Here is a 20,803-nt window from a genome sequence, read left to right on the forward strand (position 1 = left end):
CGCCGCCCCGCGCCCGCCCGAGCGGGGCCGCAGGCTCCTGGCTGATTCTATTTCTCTTTTTCCTGCAGGTTGCTGAAAAGTGCCTTTCCTGAAGCCACCGCTGCTTGGATTTCTGTCTAGGGCTGCCTCTCTCTGCCCCTCGCGCCCCTCTCTGTTTAATTCGGCGTTGCTTGCGGTCCGTGCCCTGACGGCGGCTCCTCCAGCCTTTCCCTTTTTTTTTTTTTTTTTTGCTCCCCATTTACACGCAGTTTGCTCAGCCATTTTATTTTTTTCCTTCCCCCGACTATGTAGCAAATATTTAAAAGAAAAGAAAGAGGAGAAAAAACATCAGGCATCCTTTTGCCTGTTTTGATGCTCATGAACCATAATTTTTAGAAGCAAGAAATAGAAGGAAAAAAACACCAAGCCCGAAGTTTTCTCCCCAAGGACCGAGACCGTTCCACAAACTGAAGTGCTGCCAGCAGCATATGCTTTTTGCAAGAATCATTGAAACCATTAACTGGAGAGCACAGAATTCTTTTGAAAATCTGCCAGTTATTTGCAAGTAACTTTGGCAGTGGCACAAAATATAACACTTGTATTTTAACTTCTACAATTGCACTTTTAGGAGCTGGCCTCTAATTTGATTTTCAGTTGTTCTGATAAGATTTCTATTTTATGATTGGCTTTATGTTTAATTCTTGTTTAAAGAAACACGATTTGACTTAAATGAAAACCTAAGTGCTGATGAATAGGAGTTCTACCAAAGCAACAAGTTAGTTATTTCTTCACGTTTAACTTGAATTCACTTTTTTACCCTTTTTTTAAAAAAAAAAGAAGAAAAAAGAAGATCAGCAGTAAATATTACCCTGAGGAAGGGTGCGATTGCTTGCATTTTAATTTTTGTTTTTTAATATGGCTGTGAACGTTTCCCTGGTTCGTGATACAAAATGGCTGACGTTAGAAGTGTGTCGAGAGTTTCAGAGAGGGACTTGTTCTCGGTCTGATGCAGAGTGCAAGTTCGCCCATCCATCACGGAGTTGCCATGTGGAAAATGGTCGAGTTATTGCCTGCTTTGACTCCCTAAAGGTGAGGACTGTAACACATGCATTACCTAAGCTTCCTTGCTTTTCCTTCCCTTCCTAGTGGCTCGGTTTGCAGGGGTGTGGGATGTGCAGAACAGCTGTTTATTGCTCTGTGCAGGGAGGATGCTGCTGGTGTGGGATGCAGCTCCTGAAATCTAGGCTGAGTGACATTGGGTGCGATTTGCCTGGAGTGCCAGGCATTGCAGGGAGAGAGGATTTTAGCCAGGGCATTTTTCAGTGGTAGCTCAGGTCTGATATAGCTGTCCCTGAAATAGAGAACACGGGTTGTGGGCAGCAAATGAAATAAGAAGAGTAGAGAGAACTGAAACCCAGTGTTTGAGTGTCCAGATCACATCAGCTGTGCATTTGGTGCAGGGATCTGAAATGTGCTTTTAATGAGCAGAAATGAAAGCAGCATTTTAAGATAATGAATCAGCTTTACATGTATTTCCTGAAGACAGAGTTGCAAAAGCCACTCTAACACTGTCCTGTAGATGAGGACCAGCCAAAATAATTGGAGAACAACTTTTCCAGAAATGGCCATTGGGAAAATGCTTTCTGTGAGGAACACACAAACTCGATGGCTCTGCCAGGCCTGTTGGAGCAATGGCTGAGCCCTGTGGTTGGTGCTAATCCTTGCAGAGTCGATTTTGGAGGCAGTTAATGGCTCTTGGATGCTTGTCCCTGCTGGAGCTCCAGGGGTTTCTTTCAAAAATACCAAAGACCTGGGCTGTGAGTCACGGTGAGGAGTGGGGCATGCTTACAGGAGGGGGATGTTGGTATCTCTTTCTGGCCTCCCTTCACCATGGTTCTTGGGAAAGGAACATCCACTTTTTTTTTCTTTTACCCAAATGTATGGCTTCTCAAAAGTATTTTTACTGAGACCATATGGGCAACTGGTAGCAAATGAGAATTTTTGAGATTGTGTTTAATGTTTTGACCAGAGTAATTAACCTGTTAAAATTTGTAGAAAGAGTCTGGAAAATTTTATAATCTTAGAAGTTTTCTCTTGAACTTCAACTGTTGCTTGAAAAGATTTGGATTTATTTTTATGAGCATAATGAGTTACAGAACTGGTAGAATTATATATGCAGAGATTCAGACCAGGACTGGATCTGGACTAAGACTGGATTTCCCATTTTGTTCCTGTTAGTGGCTTCTTCAAGTTTTCACTTCTGTTCTCTTTTTCCAAGAAGCTCAAGTTTTCTGTTTGCGTTAGGTTTTCTCTTTTTAATCTGATTATATGCAATGACTCTCTTAGTTTTACGGTGACTTTCAAATGTTCATTTACATTGCTGGTTTGCTCTCAGTGAGAGACAAACAATTTTTTTATAGAGGGGAAAAAACCCCTTGTTTTTTATGCTCTTGAAACTTCTGAATTGTAGCAAGTGGCAATGCAGATACTTTTAATGAGGAGATTAATATGTTCGTATTTTATAGTGTTTGTTTGTGAATGGAAAGGAGGGCTGTCATGTTACGGAGGGTAGTTTTGTGCCCCTTGCTGGTGTTTGCAGCATCTTGGGGAGGTGTCTCTGTGCAGCCACCCAGCTTGGCTGGGCTCTGAGCTGTGCTGTCACCTGGTGTGTGACACTTCCCCACGTGTGTTGTTGGCAGTGCAGTTCCTGCAGCAGAACCAGGCTCTCTATGCCAGCCCCTCTCTGCACAACTGGGGCTGGGAGGACGTGCAGGACCAAGTCCATGGGCAGCTGGGGTTCAAATCCCACCCACTGGTATGAGCAACCCCTTTTCCCACTTCAGCAGTGGGGATGGGGTGGGAACACCATGTTAAGAAAACAAACAAACAAAAAACAGTGGAAGGAGTAGGGTGTGATCTTGTACAGCTCGGGGTGTTTCCGGTGTAACTGGCTGTTAAATAATGTCCTTGTTGCAGTTTCCTGTTGACACAGTAGCAGATGCCCAGTATGTGCTGGTTAAGTGGTCTGAATTTTCCAGGGAAGAGGCTTTTTGGACTTAGGGTAGCCTCATGGAGGGCTGACAACTCTGTCTTTGGGAAGTACTTGAGGAGAGGTCCAACTGTGCAGAGCACTTGGCCAAGGGTTGGTGATGGGGCTGTTTCTACACCCCTCTTTGCAGACAAGAAAGTGGGTCTTGGAGCACTTTCTTCAGACCCGTGGATTCAGCAGCTCTCAGTGGACAGAACCCTGTTTCCCTATGCCATGGAGGGCTGTGGTCCCCAACGCTGCAGCCTGTGTGTGTGTGTGTGTGTGTTTGTCTAACGACATGCATTTCCCAATGGCGATAACCCCCTGGGGACTAAACCCTCAAACAGTGGTCATTCTGTTCCTGGCCAGAGCTGAACTTGCAAAACCTTGTTTGCAGTGGTCTTAGGGGCTCATGGCTGTAAGGGTAGCCACCCTCACCGGTGATCAGAGAGATATTGCATTCTCAGACCTGTTAAGAGGCTTTTCATGCCCATCCTGTGGACGTCTTTGTACCCAACAACTGTGGAACACTGACCCTCTCCTTCTGAGCGCTCAATAGCTGCTTAGTGCTCCCTTGTCTTTTCACGCCCTGCATTAGCAGAACATCTGTGTTGCTTTGTTGGCGGCAGGATATAGGATGCTTGCAGCTAATAAGTTTTCTCGTTGTTTTGCAGCTGCCCAGGGCTTTGTTCAGACGTTGCTTATCTGCATCCATTGTGTGCTGATGTTGCTTGTTTTTTTTTTTTCTCAGAGACCTCTTAAGCTTGAACAATGCCTTCATACAGGAACTTCTGATAACCTAGCAAACAATAGTTTCACCTCACTGGTCAGGTCATGTGCAGCATCCATACGCTTACTGCATCCCCCTTTTTCCCTTTTTTCCCCTCAATCTCCTATAGCAGTTCTACACCTGTTTCGGTGGAAAAAGCAGTAACACTTCCAGAAGCAGTCAGACTGCCTCAGTGTCGGTTGTTTCATGGGTGACTGTGTGCTACCTGTAATCTTGTGAAGAACACACAGGACTCCTTGAAGCTAATAGGGGCCCTCACTGATGCTCAGGTGGTGTTCACCAGAAAAAGCTCTGCAGGGGCATTGTGTATTGTGCAATGCTTTGGTTGTGAAATATCTGGTCTTGATTAGGTTGAAAGTGCAGGATCTTGCTGTCCTGAGCTGTGTTTCTTCGAATGGGTAGTTTGCACATTTGTAGGCAGTAGAAGGAACCTTTCTTAAGCAGATTGATATAAAACTTAAAAATAGTTCCTTGCAAGAAGCTGCAATTTGAATCTGATGCCAAGAGAGCTCTCACTCTACTTGTGCATCCCTCCTTATTATTCTGGAAGCAGTGTTCTCTGAATTAATTTGCTTGAATGGCAGGAAAGGCTGCACTGCTTGATTGCAGGGCAATCCAGAGGCACAAGAGCCAGCTGTGCTGGACCACCCTGCTTCCAGAAGTGGCCATAACAGCTGCTGGTCAGTGGCCGGTGCTCTCTGGTACCTCCTAGGCAGGTCCTGTGGCACCTCAGAGACATTCTGAGCAAAGGAGAGGGATATCATATCATCCCTGTAAACTCGTGTGGCCTTTGGGTTTGTTCATTGCTTCTCTCCCAGGCTCAGTGTGCACTGTCCCATGCAGAGCCAGTGCGTTTTGTAAGGATCAGAACATGGTTTGCTGGCTCATGGCAATTCCGACAGAGGTTTGTTTTGGCACTTTGGTAGGCTGTTCATCAAGTCATTAACTTTCCTATTCAGGCTGGATCCAGAGGGCAGGATATGAGCTTGTCCGACTCTTAGTTCCTGGCCAGCAAGTCATTGGTTGTGTTTTCAGTTTCTGATGTTGTGAGGAAGGAAAAAAAGCATCATCTTTCGTCACTACTGGAGCAGAGAGCTGAGAGATGAGGCATTAGGAGATGGTGACGTATTATATAAAAATATGTAGGTAATGTACATCAGGTGTTCACAGAGGCTTTGATTTATACTGCTCACAGTTTGGGTATCAGCACTGAGGATTTGTGATTTAAAAAAAATTTATGAACGCAGCTTTGTGAGGTGTGGGCTGGGTTTTTTTGCTGTTTAAGTGTTTTAAAATTTTCTTTATGAATGTTAATGTGAATTGAAGCTTCAAAGAGCATTTTGAGATGGAAAATAGTGGGGTGAAAAATTTCAGTAATATGAATTTTGACTCTGGGAGGTCTAATGTAAAAAATGTTGTTAAACTATCACGTTTCAAAGCAGTACTCTATTAAAAAAAGGTGAAAATTTTCTGTGAACAGGCATAAAAAGGAGTTACAAGTAGTTTTGTCTAAATTGCCTATTTTCTGAAAGAAGTGTTATTCTTTGGTAATAATATTCAAAGCCCCATGGCAATCTAAAAAGTTCACACTGCTTGGGCAACAGATGTACTGTATGATCTTGAAACTGATGTCCCTGAGGCCGTTCCTCACAGTTTTCATGCTAATTTGTACCTGGTTTATGCTGACTTGACTAGAATTATTTCTGTTACTGGTTGGCAATCAAATCTATTTTTTAAAAATTTAAATAAACGCCAAACTAGGAAACAACTGAAAACACCCACTAAACTTAGCATATGGTTACACTTTTAGAGAGGAAGAAGAAAGCAAACAAAGCCATAGTGATATTTTTGGCGACATTCTGACTGCATGTCTCAGCTCAGTGTAATGGAGATGGAAATATTCCACATGAAGAGTGTTGAGCCAAGTCACCTGTGTAACAAACATCCACTTTTCCTTGGTCATTAAGTCACTTACCTGTGTGGCAACAGTAGATTTACAGCAGAATTCTGTCCACTCTGGATACTTGTGTGTCTTATGGCATGTTATAAGTGCTTCTTAGAACTACCAAATCAAACATCTTAAAGTGGGGAAAAATGTATTTAGACTCAATTTTATTTATAAAAACTGTTAATACTGTATTTCTCTGTCTTCTCTGTTAATTTCTGTATTTCTCTTTGTATTTCTCTCTGAAATAAATTGGTATTTCAAGGAGAATAGAGAGCTTGTGGGGGAAAAATAATTTAGGCCTGGTCCCTTCTTGTCTATAGATTACAACAAGCTTCATGTTTTCACAGCTTAATTTAATTGGCACACATGCTGTCTATACTCTCTGTAGTGTCTTCAGAAGTTTTTGGCACATCTGTGGGATGGAGAGCACTGATGGAGAAGCGTACCTGGCACTGCATGTGGCTGAGCATCTCCTAGGCCTGCCCCGGTGTCTGAACTGCAGATGCTCTCTGTGGGGTCAAGGCTGGTTACTTGAAGGTCATGTGTGACCCTCTCTAGTCATGTTCAGCTTTCCAGGGAAAGGATACACCTTGTTTCTTTAATCTGTCTAGCTGATCTTTCTGTGCAACAGAGGTCTGTGCACAGCCTGTTTGATTTGTTTAGTGTTATCCAATGGTTTCTCTGATGGCCCAGTAGTCTCACTTCATTTATCTGTGACTTTTTGACAGCTGAACCGTGACAGATGAGCACTGGTGGGCTTTGCAGTTGTGGTTTAAAAGATTGCTGCTCTGAGCTGTCCCCTTGCTTCTCTGTTGCAGGTTGCTGCCACTGTGGCAGGGTTAGCAGGAGGACAGAGCGCTTTAGACAATGAATACAAAGTCCAGCAGCTAGAATTCCCTTGGTCGTGGCTCTCTGCAGAGCTGCTGGGTGATGAATGTGTGTAATTGGAAACAGGCTGGTGTTACCTGGTGACTGTGCTGCAAGGACACCAGTAGACAGGGAGGGAGATTCAGGAAGGTCTTGTTCATTGCCAGCCATTTGCAAAGATGTAGTGCAAGAGTCCTTGACAGGAATTCTTGTCTGTGCTCTAAAGCAAGCAGGTGATCTTTGAGGTGTGTTATGGAGGGCAAAGAGGTTGGCCTTGTCCTTATCTCTACTGGGTCTTTCTGTAGCTGAGCAGCCTCAGCAGGGAACACTACCTGGGCCTTTACAAAGACTTGCGCTTTGTGAAACTTGGTGTTGTCCATGGTAACATTGCAAGAAAGGTGAGATGTCTGTAGATTTCCTGGTGCACAGTCTAGTTCTGGTGCCACCCTGGAAGGATGCTCTCTTCTTAGCTCATTGCTTGTACTCCTGCTGAGGGTGCATATTTGGTGACTGGGTATTTGCTGTGCAAATAGACCCCACGTTTCTCCTGAGGGCTTGCCCACACAGGAGCAGCAGATCCCTTTGCTGTTGCCTGTGTGTGAGTGCCAGTCTCATGTGTGGTGTCTCTGGGACAGGTTCAAGAGGCTGGCAGAGGTGTAGGCACAGGCTGGCACATTGGGAGGCACTCCCAGTGCAAGGAGCAAGCACAGAACACCATCCTTGTCTGTCTTCTTGCATCTGATTAATTTATTTAAGCTTTTCCTTGGGCCTCAGACTTGTGTGCTTTTCCCCTTGTACATGCTGGAAAGCAGAGCTGTGCCCACAAACTGGTCCTGAGACCACATTTTGGAGGCCAGCCTCTTCAGGGAGGTGGGCCAAACACATTCAGCAGTGGGGTTTTGCTGCCAGCCTTGCCTCTCCTTTCCTCACCAGCCAGCCCTGGCAGTGCAGGGCCTCTGCTCCTCTGCAGCTCATGTTGCTTCCTTCTTCTCCCTGTGGTGTGAGCAAACCACCCACCTCAAAGGGTAAAGCCAGCAGCATTTACATTATTAATATTAGCCAAGAGTAACCTTGGGCTTCTGGTTGGGAAGATGATGGTAAAGTGCTGACTGCTGCTCACACTTGCCTGAAAATGCAGGAGATAAATTCTTTTGGGATGTGACTCTAAACCCTTCTGAGCTTCTGTGTGTACTTAAGCAGATACATTTTGAAACCTTTTATGGGCATATTGCAATGTTCCACTGGTCATGGTATGGCACCTCCTGCTTCTGAAGCTTGCTTTCCCATTTTAAGGGCAAAGCCCTCCAGACCAAGATTCCGGTTCTGTAAAATACTTAAGCCTGATTTTAAGTGCTCTGTAGAGTTCTTGCGGGCAGCAGAGAGCTCCTTGTGCTGGAGTGAGCTGTTGCACCAGGTTTTGAGCCTGGGAAGTGGTCTTCTCAGCCAGTCTCTAAAGGGGGAGAGCTGCCCAGTGATAATTTCCTCTGCCACCTTTGGCTTTTGGGAGTTTCTTTGCACGCACATCTTGAGTTTGCAGTTGGGATCTGCAAGCACAAGCTCCATACCTGTGACCTAGCACAACAGCAGGGGGATACTCTGTGAGCCCCAGGGTCTTCCTCTGCACAGGGAGGAGGGAGATGAGGTGCTGTGCCCAGATAGCAAGTGTCTCCGATTGCGTTTACCCCTGCTTGCTGTGAGTCAGAATTGGCCAAGGGTGCACAAAGGATGGGTGTGTGCATACTGTGAGCTCTGGCACCTCACACGGTGCCATGTTGCAAAATGTGGCACTGACAAATTCTTCTAGGGAAGAAGTTCAAGCATTACATCTTCCAGCCCTGATGTGTAGCAGTAGCTAACACTGGGATTGAAATAGAAGCACCAAACCTACATGTCTCTATGCCTGGACAGAGTCTGGCAAAGACGTCACTGTGATGTCCTGTCTTGCTGCAGTGCTGGTGAAGCTACCTAGGGACTTCTCATGCTCCTGATTGCATTAGGCCTGCAAAACAAGCTGGGGGGAAGGTGGTGAAAGATGCCTTCAAGGGGAGTGACTGAATGAGTGTGTGGAGTTGGTGGATTTCTTCAGTGGCATAGCATCAGTTTGATGTAATCCCTTAGCTGACAATAGCTTTCTGTCACTTGGTTCACCCTTCTGAAGGAGGGTGCAGTAACATGCTTTTATGTAATTGAGCTGTTTGAAAGCTTTAAAACAAATATAAACAAGATGTGCCAGGCTTTTTGGAGAGCCCATCGTCTGACATCTCTCACAGAGCATTTCAATAAGTGGTTAGATTTCCAAGTGAGGAGCTGAGCTCTTTGAAAATCTGCCCCTATAAATATTGTTTTGCTGGTATTAAAATAAATGCTTTGAAGACCTTGGGTGAATGTTGCCCATACAGGCGCAGTTTTACTTCTGGCTTATTAATACTGTTCTATTGCTATTCATAAAACAGTAGGGATCCAGGCACTGACCCCCTTCCTCACCCCCATATAGTCCTCATGCCATGTCTGGTGACAGTCTTTTGATTAGAGGAAAGGCCAAGGATTTGGAAAACCAGCTTTTAGAGCCTTGTGATGATGCAGACTGCTTCAAAGTGTTGTAATGTCAGTCTCTGTGCCTAATTGCACTTTTTGACCCCACAGGAGCAGTAAAAAAAAAAAAAAAGTATTTTAAGGCTGAGTGTAGCTGAGCTGCTGTAGTAGCAGGACTCTAGGTGTTTTAGATAGGTGTCCTAACTGAGTAAGCGTTTCAAACCCTGGCTCCTTCCAAAGGAATATCTATCAAACGTGCTTAGTTCTGTAAGCTTACCTGCCTGTTAGGAAAGCCCCCTCTTCTGTAATGGCAATGAAAATATTCAGCTAAATCATAGCTAATGCATTAGGATAGTAAAATCTTTCCGCTGTCCACACAGTAGAAAGTACATGGCACAAAAGTAATGCTGATCTCTTGGAAGCCCTAGGCTTTACATCTGGCTCTCTGAACCTCTGGTTAGTGTTTGGCCTTGGTTTAGGATTTCAGTGACATGGTTACTCGGTGTCCACACTGTCAGAGGAGCTGGATGCTGGAGTGAGGATTATTAACCACTAACTGTGTTTTTACTTCCTCTGTCTGAAGCCAGCACTTGGGAATGGCTCAGTGCTGTTCTCTGCATACTTAAGCTCCAAGCTGGAAAGCTGAGACCTGGAGGTGCCTTTCTGCAGCATTTAGCTTAAAGCTGTAAGGAAGAATCATATTCCTGAGAGGGCACAATTGGCTTGCTGGGACATGAGCATAGTCAAATCGAGCAATAACCCACGTTTGTAATGAAATGTTACGGCAGATGGCCCACTTACAATGCAGGATATTATTAGAACCATGATCAGTGCTAATAAGGTCATTGGCGGTGGGGGAGGAGGTCAGTGTCTGACTTTGTTTGAAAGGTGGCAGCCTGTGCTCTGGGAAGGAGTTTTCCTCTTACAGTAGTGGAATGTGAATGCTTAAAACAAGCTACTTTGTGTATTAATCTGTCTGCTCAGTAGAGAGAAAGACCCACCACCCAGTCCAGCATAACTGCTGTGTGGGTGCTGCTGGTCCCCACCCCTTGCTGAGGTAGGTGCACAGAGCACCATTAACAAGAGAGGCAAATTCTGCTTAAATTAACAGTCCTGGGAATGGGAACCAGCAGCAGTTTAGCTGGTACTCCAGAATGGGTATGGTATCACAGTTCATTGCCCTGGTGAGTGGTCTCCGAATTCTGTCTTGCTTCTGACCATGCTCTGCATTAACACAGCACTAACTTTTAGCTGTTCTCCTACACTGGTGTCAGAAAAAAATCCAAAGCAACTACTACAGATTGTTGGAATCCAGCTGAGTTGCATGAATGGTGTCCACATCTCTGCCCAGCAGTACCCACACCAGGTTCTGATGGGGATTTAGGCCAGTAGCTTGAAACATGGTGCTTTAACTCTGTCTCATTACTTCTTCTTTGCCTTATCAACTCTGAGGTGCTGTGATCAGCTCTGGGTGAATAGTGAGAGGAGACAGCTCTTAAACAGAGGGGCATTTGGGATTATCTGGGGATGCAGAGGTGGCCAGGGCAGCACCAACACAGTGGAGTTGCAGCCAGCGTGCCTGAGAGCGCAGCCATCATGACAGTGCTTCCCTAAGTCCCTGTTATCCGCTGGGGCACGGCTGGTGCTGGGAACAGTCACACGGAGATTAGGTCCTTAAAGAGCCCTGCTTCAACCGAGCAGAGTTTGAATACAAAACCTCAGCATGTAATCCCAATGGTGTTGGCCGATCCCACTGATCTATGTTTCTTCCTCCTGCTGTCCATTTCTGAAGGATCAGAGCATGGGTAAGGCTTGTGGCCATTTCAAGGCTGCTTGATCCCAAATGGTTGGTTCATGCAGTGTTGTGCTGCATGCAGTGCTTGGGCTCTGCTCCCAAAGTCCCTTCCACGTGATGCTGCAGATAGCAAACCCAGGATGAGTTTGCCAGGAGAAAGCAAGAGCCTCATGGGGTTGGACATTTCAGCCCATGCAGTAGCACTTTAGTGCTCAGAGTGGTGGGAAGTTGAAAGCCAGACATATATAGATGAGCCTTTAAGGAGGGCTTTGCCATGGCAGAGATGATGGTGTTTTAGGTCAGCTGTAGGAAGGACAGCTCTTTCCTCACTGTGAGGGAATCTTGTTTCATAAACCAGCAAACTTTCAAGACAGAGAGTTTTCTTTGGAGGGAATATTGCTCCTTCCTAAACATTGTAGGGGAAGGTGTTAGAAGATGCTCCTGCTAATGCAGAAACCCTCCAAATCTTGCTCCAGTGGTGCAAGACTTGCAGCCTTATTCTAATGCCCTGTTTCTTCTTTCTGCTCCATTTCCTCCTCCCCTCTGGGCCTATTTGTCTCCAAGCCCTCCTGCAGCTCCCCTGTCCTCTTTGTCCCTGTTGTGGTGTCTGCAGGGACTGTACAAGGCAGCCCAGGAAGTCTCTTGCTCTCCTCTCCTATTTCTTCAGCAGTCATTGTTATTTCTCAGTGCATCTGGTGCCCTTGTAGATGAAGAGGTAATCACGGTTACCTCCCCTGAAGATTTTGACTCCCTGCTGTGTCCGTCCTGTTGCCTGTAAAACCTCGATGATGTGCGGCAGGGTAGGAGCCGGAGCAAGGCAGGCAGGTTGAGTGACTCTGGTGCTTGGAGCTGGAAAGCCATGAGGGTTGATAAAAGCAAGACAGGGATGTCTGAAACCTTCTCCAAGCTGCAAGGGATGACCTCGAGGGAAGGAGGTGGGGGTGACTCTGGGGAGGAGCAGTGCAGCTCCCCAAGCCACTTTCCCATAGGACTGGGAAGGTCGGGGATGTGGCAGGGACCCTGGCTACCCATCACTGCCAGCTCTATCAGCATCTGCTGGCTGGCACGTCACAGCAGGGTGTGGATTACCTCGCACAGCCCAGGTCATGCTTGTCACCAGAGCCCACTCAAACTGCTCTGCACCATCCTTTGGCGAGTTGGGGGTGGGGGGAGTCCTTTGGGGGCTGAAAGACAGAAGGGCAGTGTAGGAAATCGCGTCTCCCACAGGGCAGGATCACTTTTAGCTGGCAATGCAGAGGTTGGACCGGCAGGCTGCCGGGAGGGAGGAGCTCAGGAGGCATCAAGGGCATCACAGCTGCAGCAGCCCAGCACAGAGCAACTGGAATGCAAGTCTGGGTGTTGCTGAGGCTTCCCTAGCTGCCTGGGGTTTTTCCACCAAGTCTGGTGTATTTAGACTGAAAACTCTTCAGGCTGGGACTGTCTCATTTTGTGTTTGGGTAGTAATTGGAGCAGGACCCTGAGCTGTAGCATTGGTGAGTATTTGTATTCCCACAGCTAGAAATCCCCTGCTGCGGCCTTGTGCGATAAAGCACAGATTGAATTAAGAGGATTTTCATTGTTTTGTGTTTCTCTGCATGGGTTTTTGAAGAGTTCCCAGTAATACAAAATCTTTAGAAGTCTTTACTTGGAATAGAGCTCACATTAGGTAGGACAAAAACACTACTGAAAACTGGGGTTTTTTTCTGTTTCGATTGTGCTAATTCTTGGAGAATGAGTTTAAGCATCCTTTCAGTGCTTAGCCAAATCAGGGGAAAAGTGTTAGCACTTTTCTTACTTTGTCCTTCTTGGCCTGTATCAGAGGCACTTGAAGAAAAGTTTGTGCAGGGATTTTTGCTGGAGTCCTATCAGAAGTCCATCTATCTTGGTTTAAAACAGAGCGTTTTTCCAGTGAGTGCTGGAGTGTTTGCTTATGTGGGCACTGGTCCTGCTGCATTCCAGACTTGCTAATGATCCTGGAGCTTCTTTGCAGCTACTCCTCTCACGTGGTGGAGAGACTGCAGATGTCCTCAAGAAAGGTCACTCTTCCTTGCAGAAAAAATCCTCCAATCCCTCCTGCCCCCATCTATATGGGCCCATCTCACCTAAAAGCAAATGAACATTTGCATTCCAGCTGACTCATCCTGACTGTGCCTGGTGAGGGCAGTGAAAGGTCTTTTTCTTGCTGCCCTATTACGAAGGGAATTGTGCTGCATCTGAAGGTGTCTCTTGTCAGTAGCAAAAGCAAAATACTTGAGGTCAGGTGTCTGCTGCCTAAGGAAGTCATGTTGTTTAAGATTGCTTTTTAATAGAAAACAGCCTTCAAAAGGTAACCCTTGCATTCCTCCTCATCTACAAAAGGTTGAGCATCTCAGGCAGTCTTCTCTGCGCTGGTGAATGGGACAAGGATAAGCAGCTCAGGGCAGGAGTTCAGAAAGCAGAGCAGCAGTACAGAAAAACCCCATGGTAATTTGATCAGTTTGCTTTTATGCATCAAGCCTGAATAAGCAAGCACATCCACATGGATATGCTTTAGTTGCTTCTGCCTCCCCCGGCTTTTCTCTTGTGCTCTCAAACAAAAACAAGCGATTCTAGTGGTTATTAAGAACATGAACTCCAAAACACCAAGCAAATGAAAGGAAAGCCCTGATCAGTTCCATTCCTATTGGTGAGCTGGGACAGACACACATGCACACACAGGACACATTCTTTTCTTAGCTGTTCTGGCACTTCATACCAGTGCTGCTCAGAGGAGAAATTAGGTCAGGCCAAAAGTTGCATCCTGCAGGAGTAAGTAGATACATCCACCTAACTAGGCATACAGCCTTTTCAGTGTCCTGTCCTACAGCTCTTGTTACATTGAAGGGAACAGATCTCATCAGTGGCTACATGGAATTAACCTCTCAGCAGCTGAAATAATGGTTTCTACAAAATGCATTATCAGTTAATCCCAGTTCCTAGCTTCACGTGGAGAAAGCAGACCACTCTTGCTAGATTTTGGGGTCTTTGGGCTGTACATCAGTGTAGAGACCTGAATTTTGGCTATCTGGGTCAACACTGAATGCAGGGTGAACAGAAAGCCTCCTTGAGCAGTCTGGTTTGCAGTGTCTGTGTTGGCTTACTATTCCTTGGAAGGGTTTGTTACTTGTGTGCTAAGTTAGGGACAAGAGCATGGACCTGCTTTGGCTGAGTGTGGTTGGGAGTGTGAATCTGCGCAGACCCTCATGAGCCTGCATAACAGACTGTGGGAACAGGATCTGTGAGGGCTGTTGTAATTAGAAGAGGTAGAAATTTTGCTCTGTCCAAGGTTCTTGTAATAAATCCATTGTATATTAAAAAGTTTTCAGATGTTGGTGCAGAATTGGGCATCGTGTTCATTGAAGCTGGCTTCCTGTGTGGCACTTGTGACTAATGCATGTGAACTGCACCTAAATATGTCTCCCTAATTGCAGTTTTATCCCAGAATGGTTATTGCCAAATTCTCCTTTTGCCCTTAAAGATGTCAGTGTATTATCTTTGGCATTGTGAGCCCATCATGTTTACCTCCATGGCAAAAGGTTGTTGCCACCACAGCTTGCTATGCTTCTCCATGGGTTCAGCTCCTAACATTTACACTGCTTTAACCTCCCTTTCACCTTGAGATGGTTGCAAATATTGGTCACATATCTGCTTTCTAGTGGCAGGTGCTGCTTAAAGAGCACTTCTGAAGGTGTGTTTTAAGAGAAAAATCCCCTCTATGACTTAAATGTGCATATGTTACTGGTTGTAATAAACAACCCACTAAATAGATCAGTCTGCAAAAGCTGACCAAGGTGGAATATTTGCCTAGGACAAGGCAAGCTTTCTTTTTATTTTCACTTGGTTTTTTTCTTTCTTCCTTTCTCTTCAAACCTTGCTGCCTCCTAGATGGAGGGCTGTGATTCGATATCACTTGGTCTGAATGTCCTCTTTGGAAGCCAGGGCCTGTGTGAGATGTGTGGTCCTTGCCTGCTGTGCCTAGCAGGCTGCAGGAGCTCTCTTGAAGGTACTTTTTGTATCTGCACCTTTTAATCCTTTGACCAACAGCAAGTTCATTATACTGTGGTCATGAAATGTGAGGCCTGGCATGCACCAGAAAGCTTTGGGGTCCTTGATTGAAGATGAGTGAGAGTGTGTGGAGTTTGTGGCACACAGTCAGCCCATTTCTGGTCTCTTGGTAGCTTCTCGGCAAAGCTAGAGCAGAGGGGAAGTGTGCTGCTGTGCACAAATATGCCTGGCACGTGTAGCTGAAAGAGGAGCATGAGGGCAAAGCTTGGTCTTTGGTGAACTGAACTGTAGCCTGGAAAAGTAGTTGGGGACGTCAGTGGGCCATCAGGGTGAGGAGCAAGGCAAGCTGGCTTTGCTGTCTGCTGTGGGGCAAATCCTAGCCAAGAGCAGAAAGGTGTCCTGTGCCTTGGAACATCAAACCCCTGGCTCTGACAGATGTCGGGGAGCAAATCCTGTGTTGGCAACTGAGGCCATCACCTTCCTGTATTGCTGCATCTGCTGTTGCCCTGCAGTCACCTCCTTTGTTGGTTTAAGCTATTGCACAGAGGGACTGTTGTGTCATGTTCTGACACACCTTGGTGTTCCCACCTGAAGTGTGGAAAGCCGGACTGGCAGAGCCCAGCCACATCCTTCCCTGCTCAGGGTGCTACTGCATCACCCCGTGGCAGCGCCACAGTAAAGGCTGAGGCACATCCTGCACAGGTTTTTTTTTTCCCAGGCTGAAGATTCTCCCTGGAAATTTAGTCCAGATGGAATTAATTTTTTTTAAAAGTTTTTTCATTGTCTTTTGAAAAACAGGGATCTGTTTGTGCCCATTTAGCTGTTGCTTTCTGAGCAAAGCAACAACACAAAATTTGGGCTAATCCTCAGTTGGTAAATGGTTGTATTTTGCCAAGTTCTTAGAAAAACCCAACCAAACCTAGCCACCTCCATATCTTTTTATTTGCAATTTCATTTTGCTTTCCGAAACACAGTGAGAATGAGGTTTTCTCAGCATGACTTTGCCCTCTACAGAACAGGAGGCAGGGTTTGGGTCAGATACTTAGTTATCAATTTCTGCTCTTCCCTATTTGCCTTTTCCCTTGTGTAAACTTGAGGCGTGAGGCTGCTGGAGATGGTCACATGTCCGATATTTGTATTCATGAACACAGTACTTTAACATTTATTCTCCTGGGCTTTAATGTACTTTGCTTGGTTCTATCTATGTGTGGTTTGCCTGCTGCAATTGTAATATTCAACAGACACTGTAGGTAGAGGAAGGTCAGAAGCATCAACTTTCTGTATGACCTTGACAGATTCAGCTGGTGAAAGTTACAGAATTGGATTATGGGATTTACAATGAAAAGATGGTTTAAGGGACAAGAGAAACTGCACTTGCTATTTTCAAATGCTGGCCTGGTGTAGTAGCAATCAGGAGGGACACAATTGAGGGAGATGGAAGGTAGAAGACATATGTGAAGTTTAATATTGTTTATCTGTGGGGTTTTGTAGTGTTTTTTTAATACAGTACTTGTGCAATATTGTTCCAGAGAGCTGGCATGGGCTTTTTTTGTAATTTATTATAGAAGAAAAATCAATAACTTGCCAGTGTTTCTATCTTCTAGGTAGAATTGATTTTTTTTACTTAGAGATAGTCCCACATTGAAGCCCACAGGAATATTAACATTGCTGGATGTCACCTACTCCACATCCTACTCTGTACATGCAGCAGTCCCAGGGCTAAACATGCTCCTAAATGTGCTCTCTTTACTGGGCACTAAATGCCGCCTTCTGTAATTGTTATCGATCAGTTCCTTCATCAGGTCTGTGGCCAGGCAGGTCTGTTAAGTCTTGTCTTGAAGAGAGACTCCTTTTGATACTGTATTAAGCCTATTTTATTGTGCTTGTAACATTCCTGAACCTAGGAGAGTAGTGGAATCATACTTGGAAAACATTAAAAATGCTCAGTTCAGAACTCTGAATGATGATACTTCTACTCTGTTTAAACCTCATTTCAAATGTGTGGTGGTAACAGACTGATATGGTTCACAAACGTAGCATAATCAAAGTACAAAAGAAAGGAGCTTGATGAAGTCTTTATTCCTGTCTTTTGTGGCATGAGATTGCTGTTATTGGAAGTATTAATCTCTCAGATAAATGTTTTTCTGCTCTGTGGCTCTACAGCTCAGAAAATACACTTTGACAGTGCCATCCATACTCTTTTAATATATATTTATTGGACTTGGTAAACACTGTCCATTGCTTGGAGCAAGCTAAAATGTTCCACAAACCAAAAACATTAAAATCAATACACTTTCTTCATTGAGCATAACAGAGTGTGCCATTAGCCTCAAAGACGACAGCTTGGCAGGGGAACAGAGCTGGAAAGAGTTGTCAAGATGTAAAAATACAATGAAGGAGCTACTGGGCTTTTCCCCAACAAAATAACTGCTCTCAGTTTTTAAGAACCTTCAAGTATAACAAACATCTTGGAATGAAAATCCTGCGTGAAAGCAGGAGGACAGCCATGACCTCTTTGTGGTGTCCTGGGGAAACTCACTGGAACATTGCTGTATTCAGCAATGTGCAAAACTTCACTCACAGCAGCTCTCGGTTCCCTAATTGCCAGGTGAATAAGGATTTGGGAATTTACGCTAGTGCCTGTGGCTGCTTAGAGTCTACTGGAATGCAGTAGTTGCATGTCCCCCCTGTTCCTAATTAAAATATATTTTAAAATGTCAGGGTGATAGTACTTGTTTTAATACTTGAGCTCTATGGTAACAAGCCATCGTTTCTTTCTGGAGATGGATTTGCCTGCCGAGGTCAGTGGTTTGAAGTGATTGGCAATGGCTGTGAGTGGCTGTCACCAGTTAAGGTGCTACCAAAAAGGGAGATGAGGACATAGAAATACTGCTCTCTGCTTTGTTTTTATATCCTGCTCTGGTTTGAGCTGTGAAACAAAAACAAGTATGACAAGCATTTTGAGGCTGCAGATTTTAAGCAAGTCCTAGATAAGCATGTTTGAGTTCCAGCAGAGCACATCTGATCTTGCAAACCCCCCCCATCTACATGCTTTGCACTTTTACACAGACTCTTTGAAAGGGCTGGCATGTGCAGTAGGGCTTGGCCACGCTGTGCATCTGTTTGTTGCCAGCATTTGCAACTGATCACTCTCTTACCCTGGTGCGAGGGAAGCGCTGTGATGTGCTCAGTGTACATTTTTAATATACTAGTGAAATTGTTCAGCTGCTAAACTGTTTGTGCCACGTGGTGGGAAGCGTGTCCCCTGCTAGGGCAAAGTGCTGCTGCCCTTTATATGCCTTTTGGTGGTGACCTGTCCAACTATGCAATAAGTAGATGACCAAAGCCCTGTCAGCTTGGCCATGTGCCACAGGGGTTGGTCATCATGTGTTGGTGGCAAGGGGCAGCTTTCCAGTCCTGTGATGGGAGAGAGCCTTCCAGCACAGCACATCCCCCTGAGCCAGTGGCACACAGCACAGCCCCTACAGCCTGATTTGGGTCTGTGGTAGAGGTTGGCTTTCACAGACAAAGGCTGGAAAGACAAAGAGATGGAAGTGTTACGGGTCTTCAGCAGTGTTTGTTCAGCAATCTCCTCAGCTGGCTGTTGGCAGCTTTTTTTCTGGATTTGAATATATTTTGCAAAAATGATGCTGACGTTTTTAACCTTCTGTCCTTCTTTCCATCTTCCCTGCAGAGCAAAAACTTCCCAGGAGAACAGTCACAGGGAGAGGCTGAAGAGCAGCATCAGTATCTTAGAGCTAGGGATTGTTGTGTCTGCTTTCCATTCCTTGTGCATTTTTCTAACTCCCTGGACATACAGCTAGACCCTACCTGGACTGAAGTGGTTGTGCTTTGCTGACCTGTTCTTTCAAGGTGCAGAGGGATATAATGCTTTGGGTTTTTTAAGCTCAAACATTGGTTGGCTTTCCAAGGCTCTCCCCCACAGCTGTAGGAAGAGGAAAACTGGGTAGACTGTGTAAAATGCATCAGGGGCAGACTGGGACTGTGCAGAATGTACCAGCCTCCCTTCAGTGGGGTGAACGCAGTGTGTCTGCTTGGTGTGTTCCAAGGGTTTTCAAGCTGCCTTGCACTTGCATGTGCCACTGAGCTTTGCTTTGAGCTCTCAGTTCAAAAGGATCCAAAACTCTTGTTGTAGCTGCCAAATGTCACCTGCTTTCATTTGGAATCATGCAAAACATCAAGGTTCACTCATTTCAGTCAAAGTCAAGTCTAGGCTTGCTCAGAAAAGGCTTGACCTAACATTCATTGAAGCCATGAAGTTCAGTTGCTGTTTTAGTGACAGGCTGCAGCTGCGTTGAGAGTGCTGGGATTGTTGGTAGCCCTGGGAGCTTGTGATAGCTATTCTGGTTTTTCCACTGAAGTTATGTGGAAAGGCAGATCTGACTCTTGTCCTCTGTACCCTGACAAAAGACATGTCCCTGTTCACCTCAACAGTCCTGTGTCAGAGCTGACATGCTGCTACTGCAGCTCAGAGCATCATTCAGAACAGCATAAAATCTGCAAACAATTCTCGAGTGACTGCAGGGGAGCTGAGTTGGGCCAAAATTTTAGCAGTTTTCTTCTCATCTGTCTGCGCAGGCTCAGGGAGGTGACTCTTTGGACCTAGAGGTGGGAATTTCAAAGTTAGGCAAAACTCATCCTAGAGATGTTGTAAAACTGTGGTTTGTGCTTTTTATGGGCTGTTTGAATTCTATTTCCAGCAAATTCTGTATTCATGACCTGTACTCTTTCTTGGCAAGAACATGCATTTCACAGGCTATGTATCATCCATGGCTGGAAACTACCAGATTAACCTTAACTCTAGCATTTTTATTTCCACACATTGAAATTGAAACTTCTGTATGGTAGGAAGTCTGTGTTGTTTCCTTTGCCTTCGAGGCTGATTGCCATCTAGTAATACTAACTAGAAGATATATTTTACTTTTTCTTTCCAGCTATGATCTATTCACAGCCAGATCCTCACCATAACAGCAGTCTCTGGGCTCTCTGTAAATGGATGTTACACCTGCATTTGAAAAATGTCAGCAGCCAGCTGTGCTGTATTTTTTCTTGCTGTTACAAGTAACTTTAGACCACCAACTTCTTTGTACCCAATACTGTATAAGCAGGGCTGCTGGCATAGGAGGGGTGCAGAGTACGGACTCTCCAGAATGCCAACATCTGTCCCAAGAGGAGCAGAAAAAGCAGTAGAACTGGAAACCCTTTGAGATGAGTTATTTCAGAGAGGGAGGATGGAGTGCTGGTGTTATGTTTGGGAGTCTTTGACGCAGCACAAATCCACTTCCAAATAAGACAGGGAACAAAGCAGAGGATAAACTTCTGTGTGACTATCCACAACAGCTTGGAAAACTCAGTTCAGTGGCAGTCTAGAAGGATGTGCTTGGTGCAACTGTTTGGTTTTGTTTTGTTCTGATAGCTTGAATGATGGAATAGAGAGAGTATGCTTAACAAGCGTGCTCTGAGCTGGGAGGAACTACAGATACTCTTTAGAGAACCAGATGTGCAGATAGTCTTGACAGGTTGGAAAAGTAATCCATAAAAAGGCAAGTGAGTTCAGTAAAAACAGTATGAAATAACAGCATTGGACTGAATCAGCTGCCTCATACCGGGTGCAGCATAGCTGGGTCTGGAGTAGTTCTGGAAAAGGCTTGTTGAGAGTGAATCAAAGAATGTTACATTGTTAGTAGGAAAGAAAATGCCATGCAGAGATGTAAAAACAGCAGTGTCGTCTGCAGGACATGTGAAAAAATCTGTGTACCTGCGCAGCCCTGGTCAGGGGTTAGGTAGAGCACAGTGCCCCATGCAGGTACCCACAGCAGC

General features: G+C 45.3%; 1 protein-coding gene across 7 annotated transcripts in view; it reads left to right on the forward strand.

Annotated features, from left to right (window-relative positions):
• Positions 1-20,803, forward strand: part of MBNL3 (muscleblind like splicing regulator 3) — a 93,654-nt gene that overhangs the window by 32,628 nt on the left and 40,223 nt on the right. For all 7 annotated transcript variants that reach the window (XR_001864956.1, XR_001864954.1, XR_001864957.1 and 4 more), the window contains exon 2: positions 69-1,068. Coding sequence is in view for 4 of the 7 variants with exons in the window: in XM_017743254.1 (XP_017598743.1) it covers positions 895-1,068 (174 nt within the window). In the remaining 3 variants the exon portion in view is untranslated. The remainder of the gene's footprint in view (positions 1-68; positions 1,069-20,803) is intronic.

The sequence above is a fragment of the Corvus brachyrhynchos genome, unplaced genomic scaffold (assembly GCF_000691975.1).
Source record: "Corvus brachyrhynchos isolate BGI_N302 unplaced genomic scaffold, ASM69197v1 scaffold220, whole genome shotgun sequence".
Taxonomy (NCBI): domain Eukaryota; kingdom Metazoa; phylum Chordata; class Aves; order Passeriformes; family Corvidae; genus Corvus; species Corvus brachyrhynchos.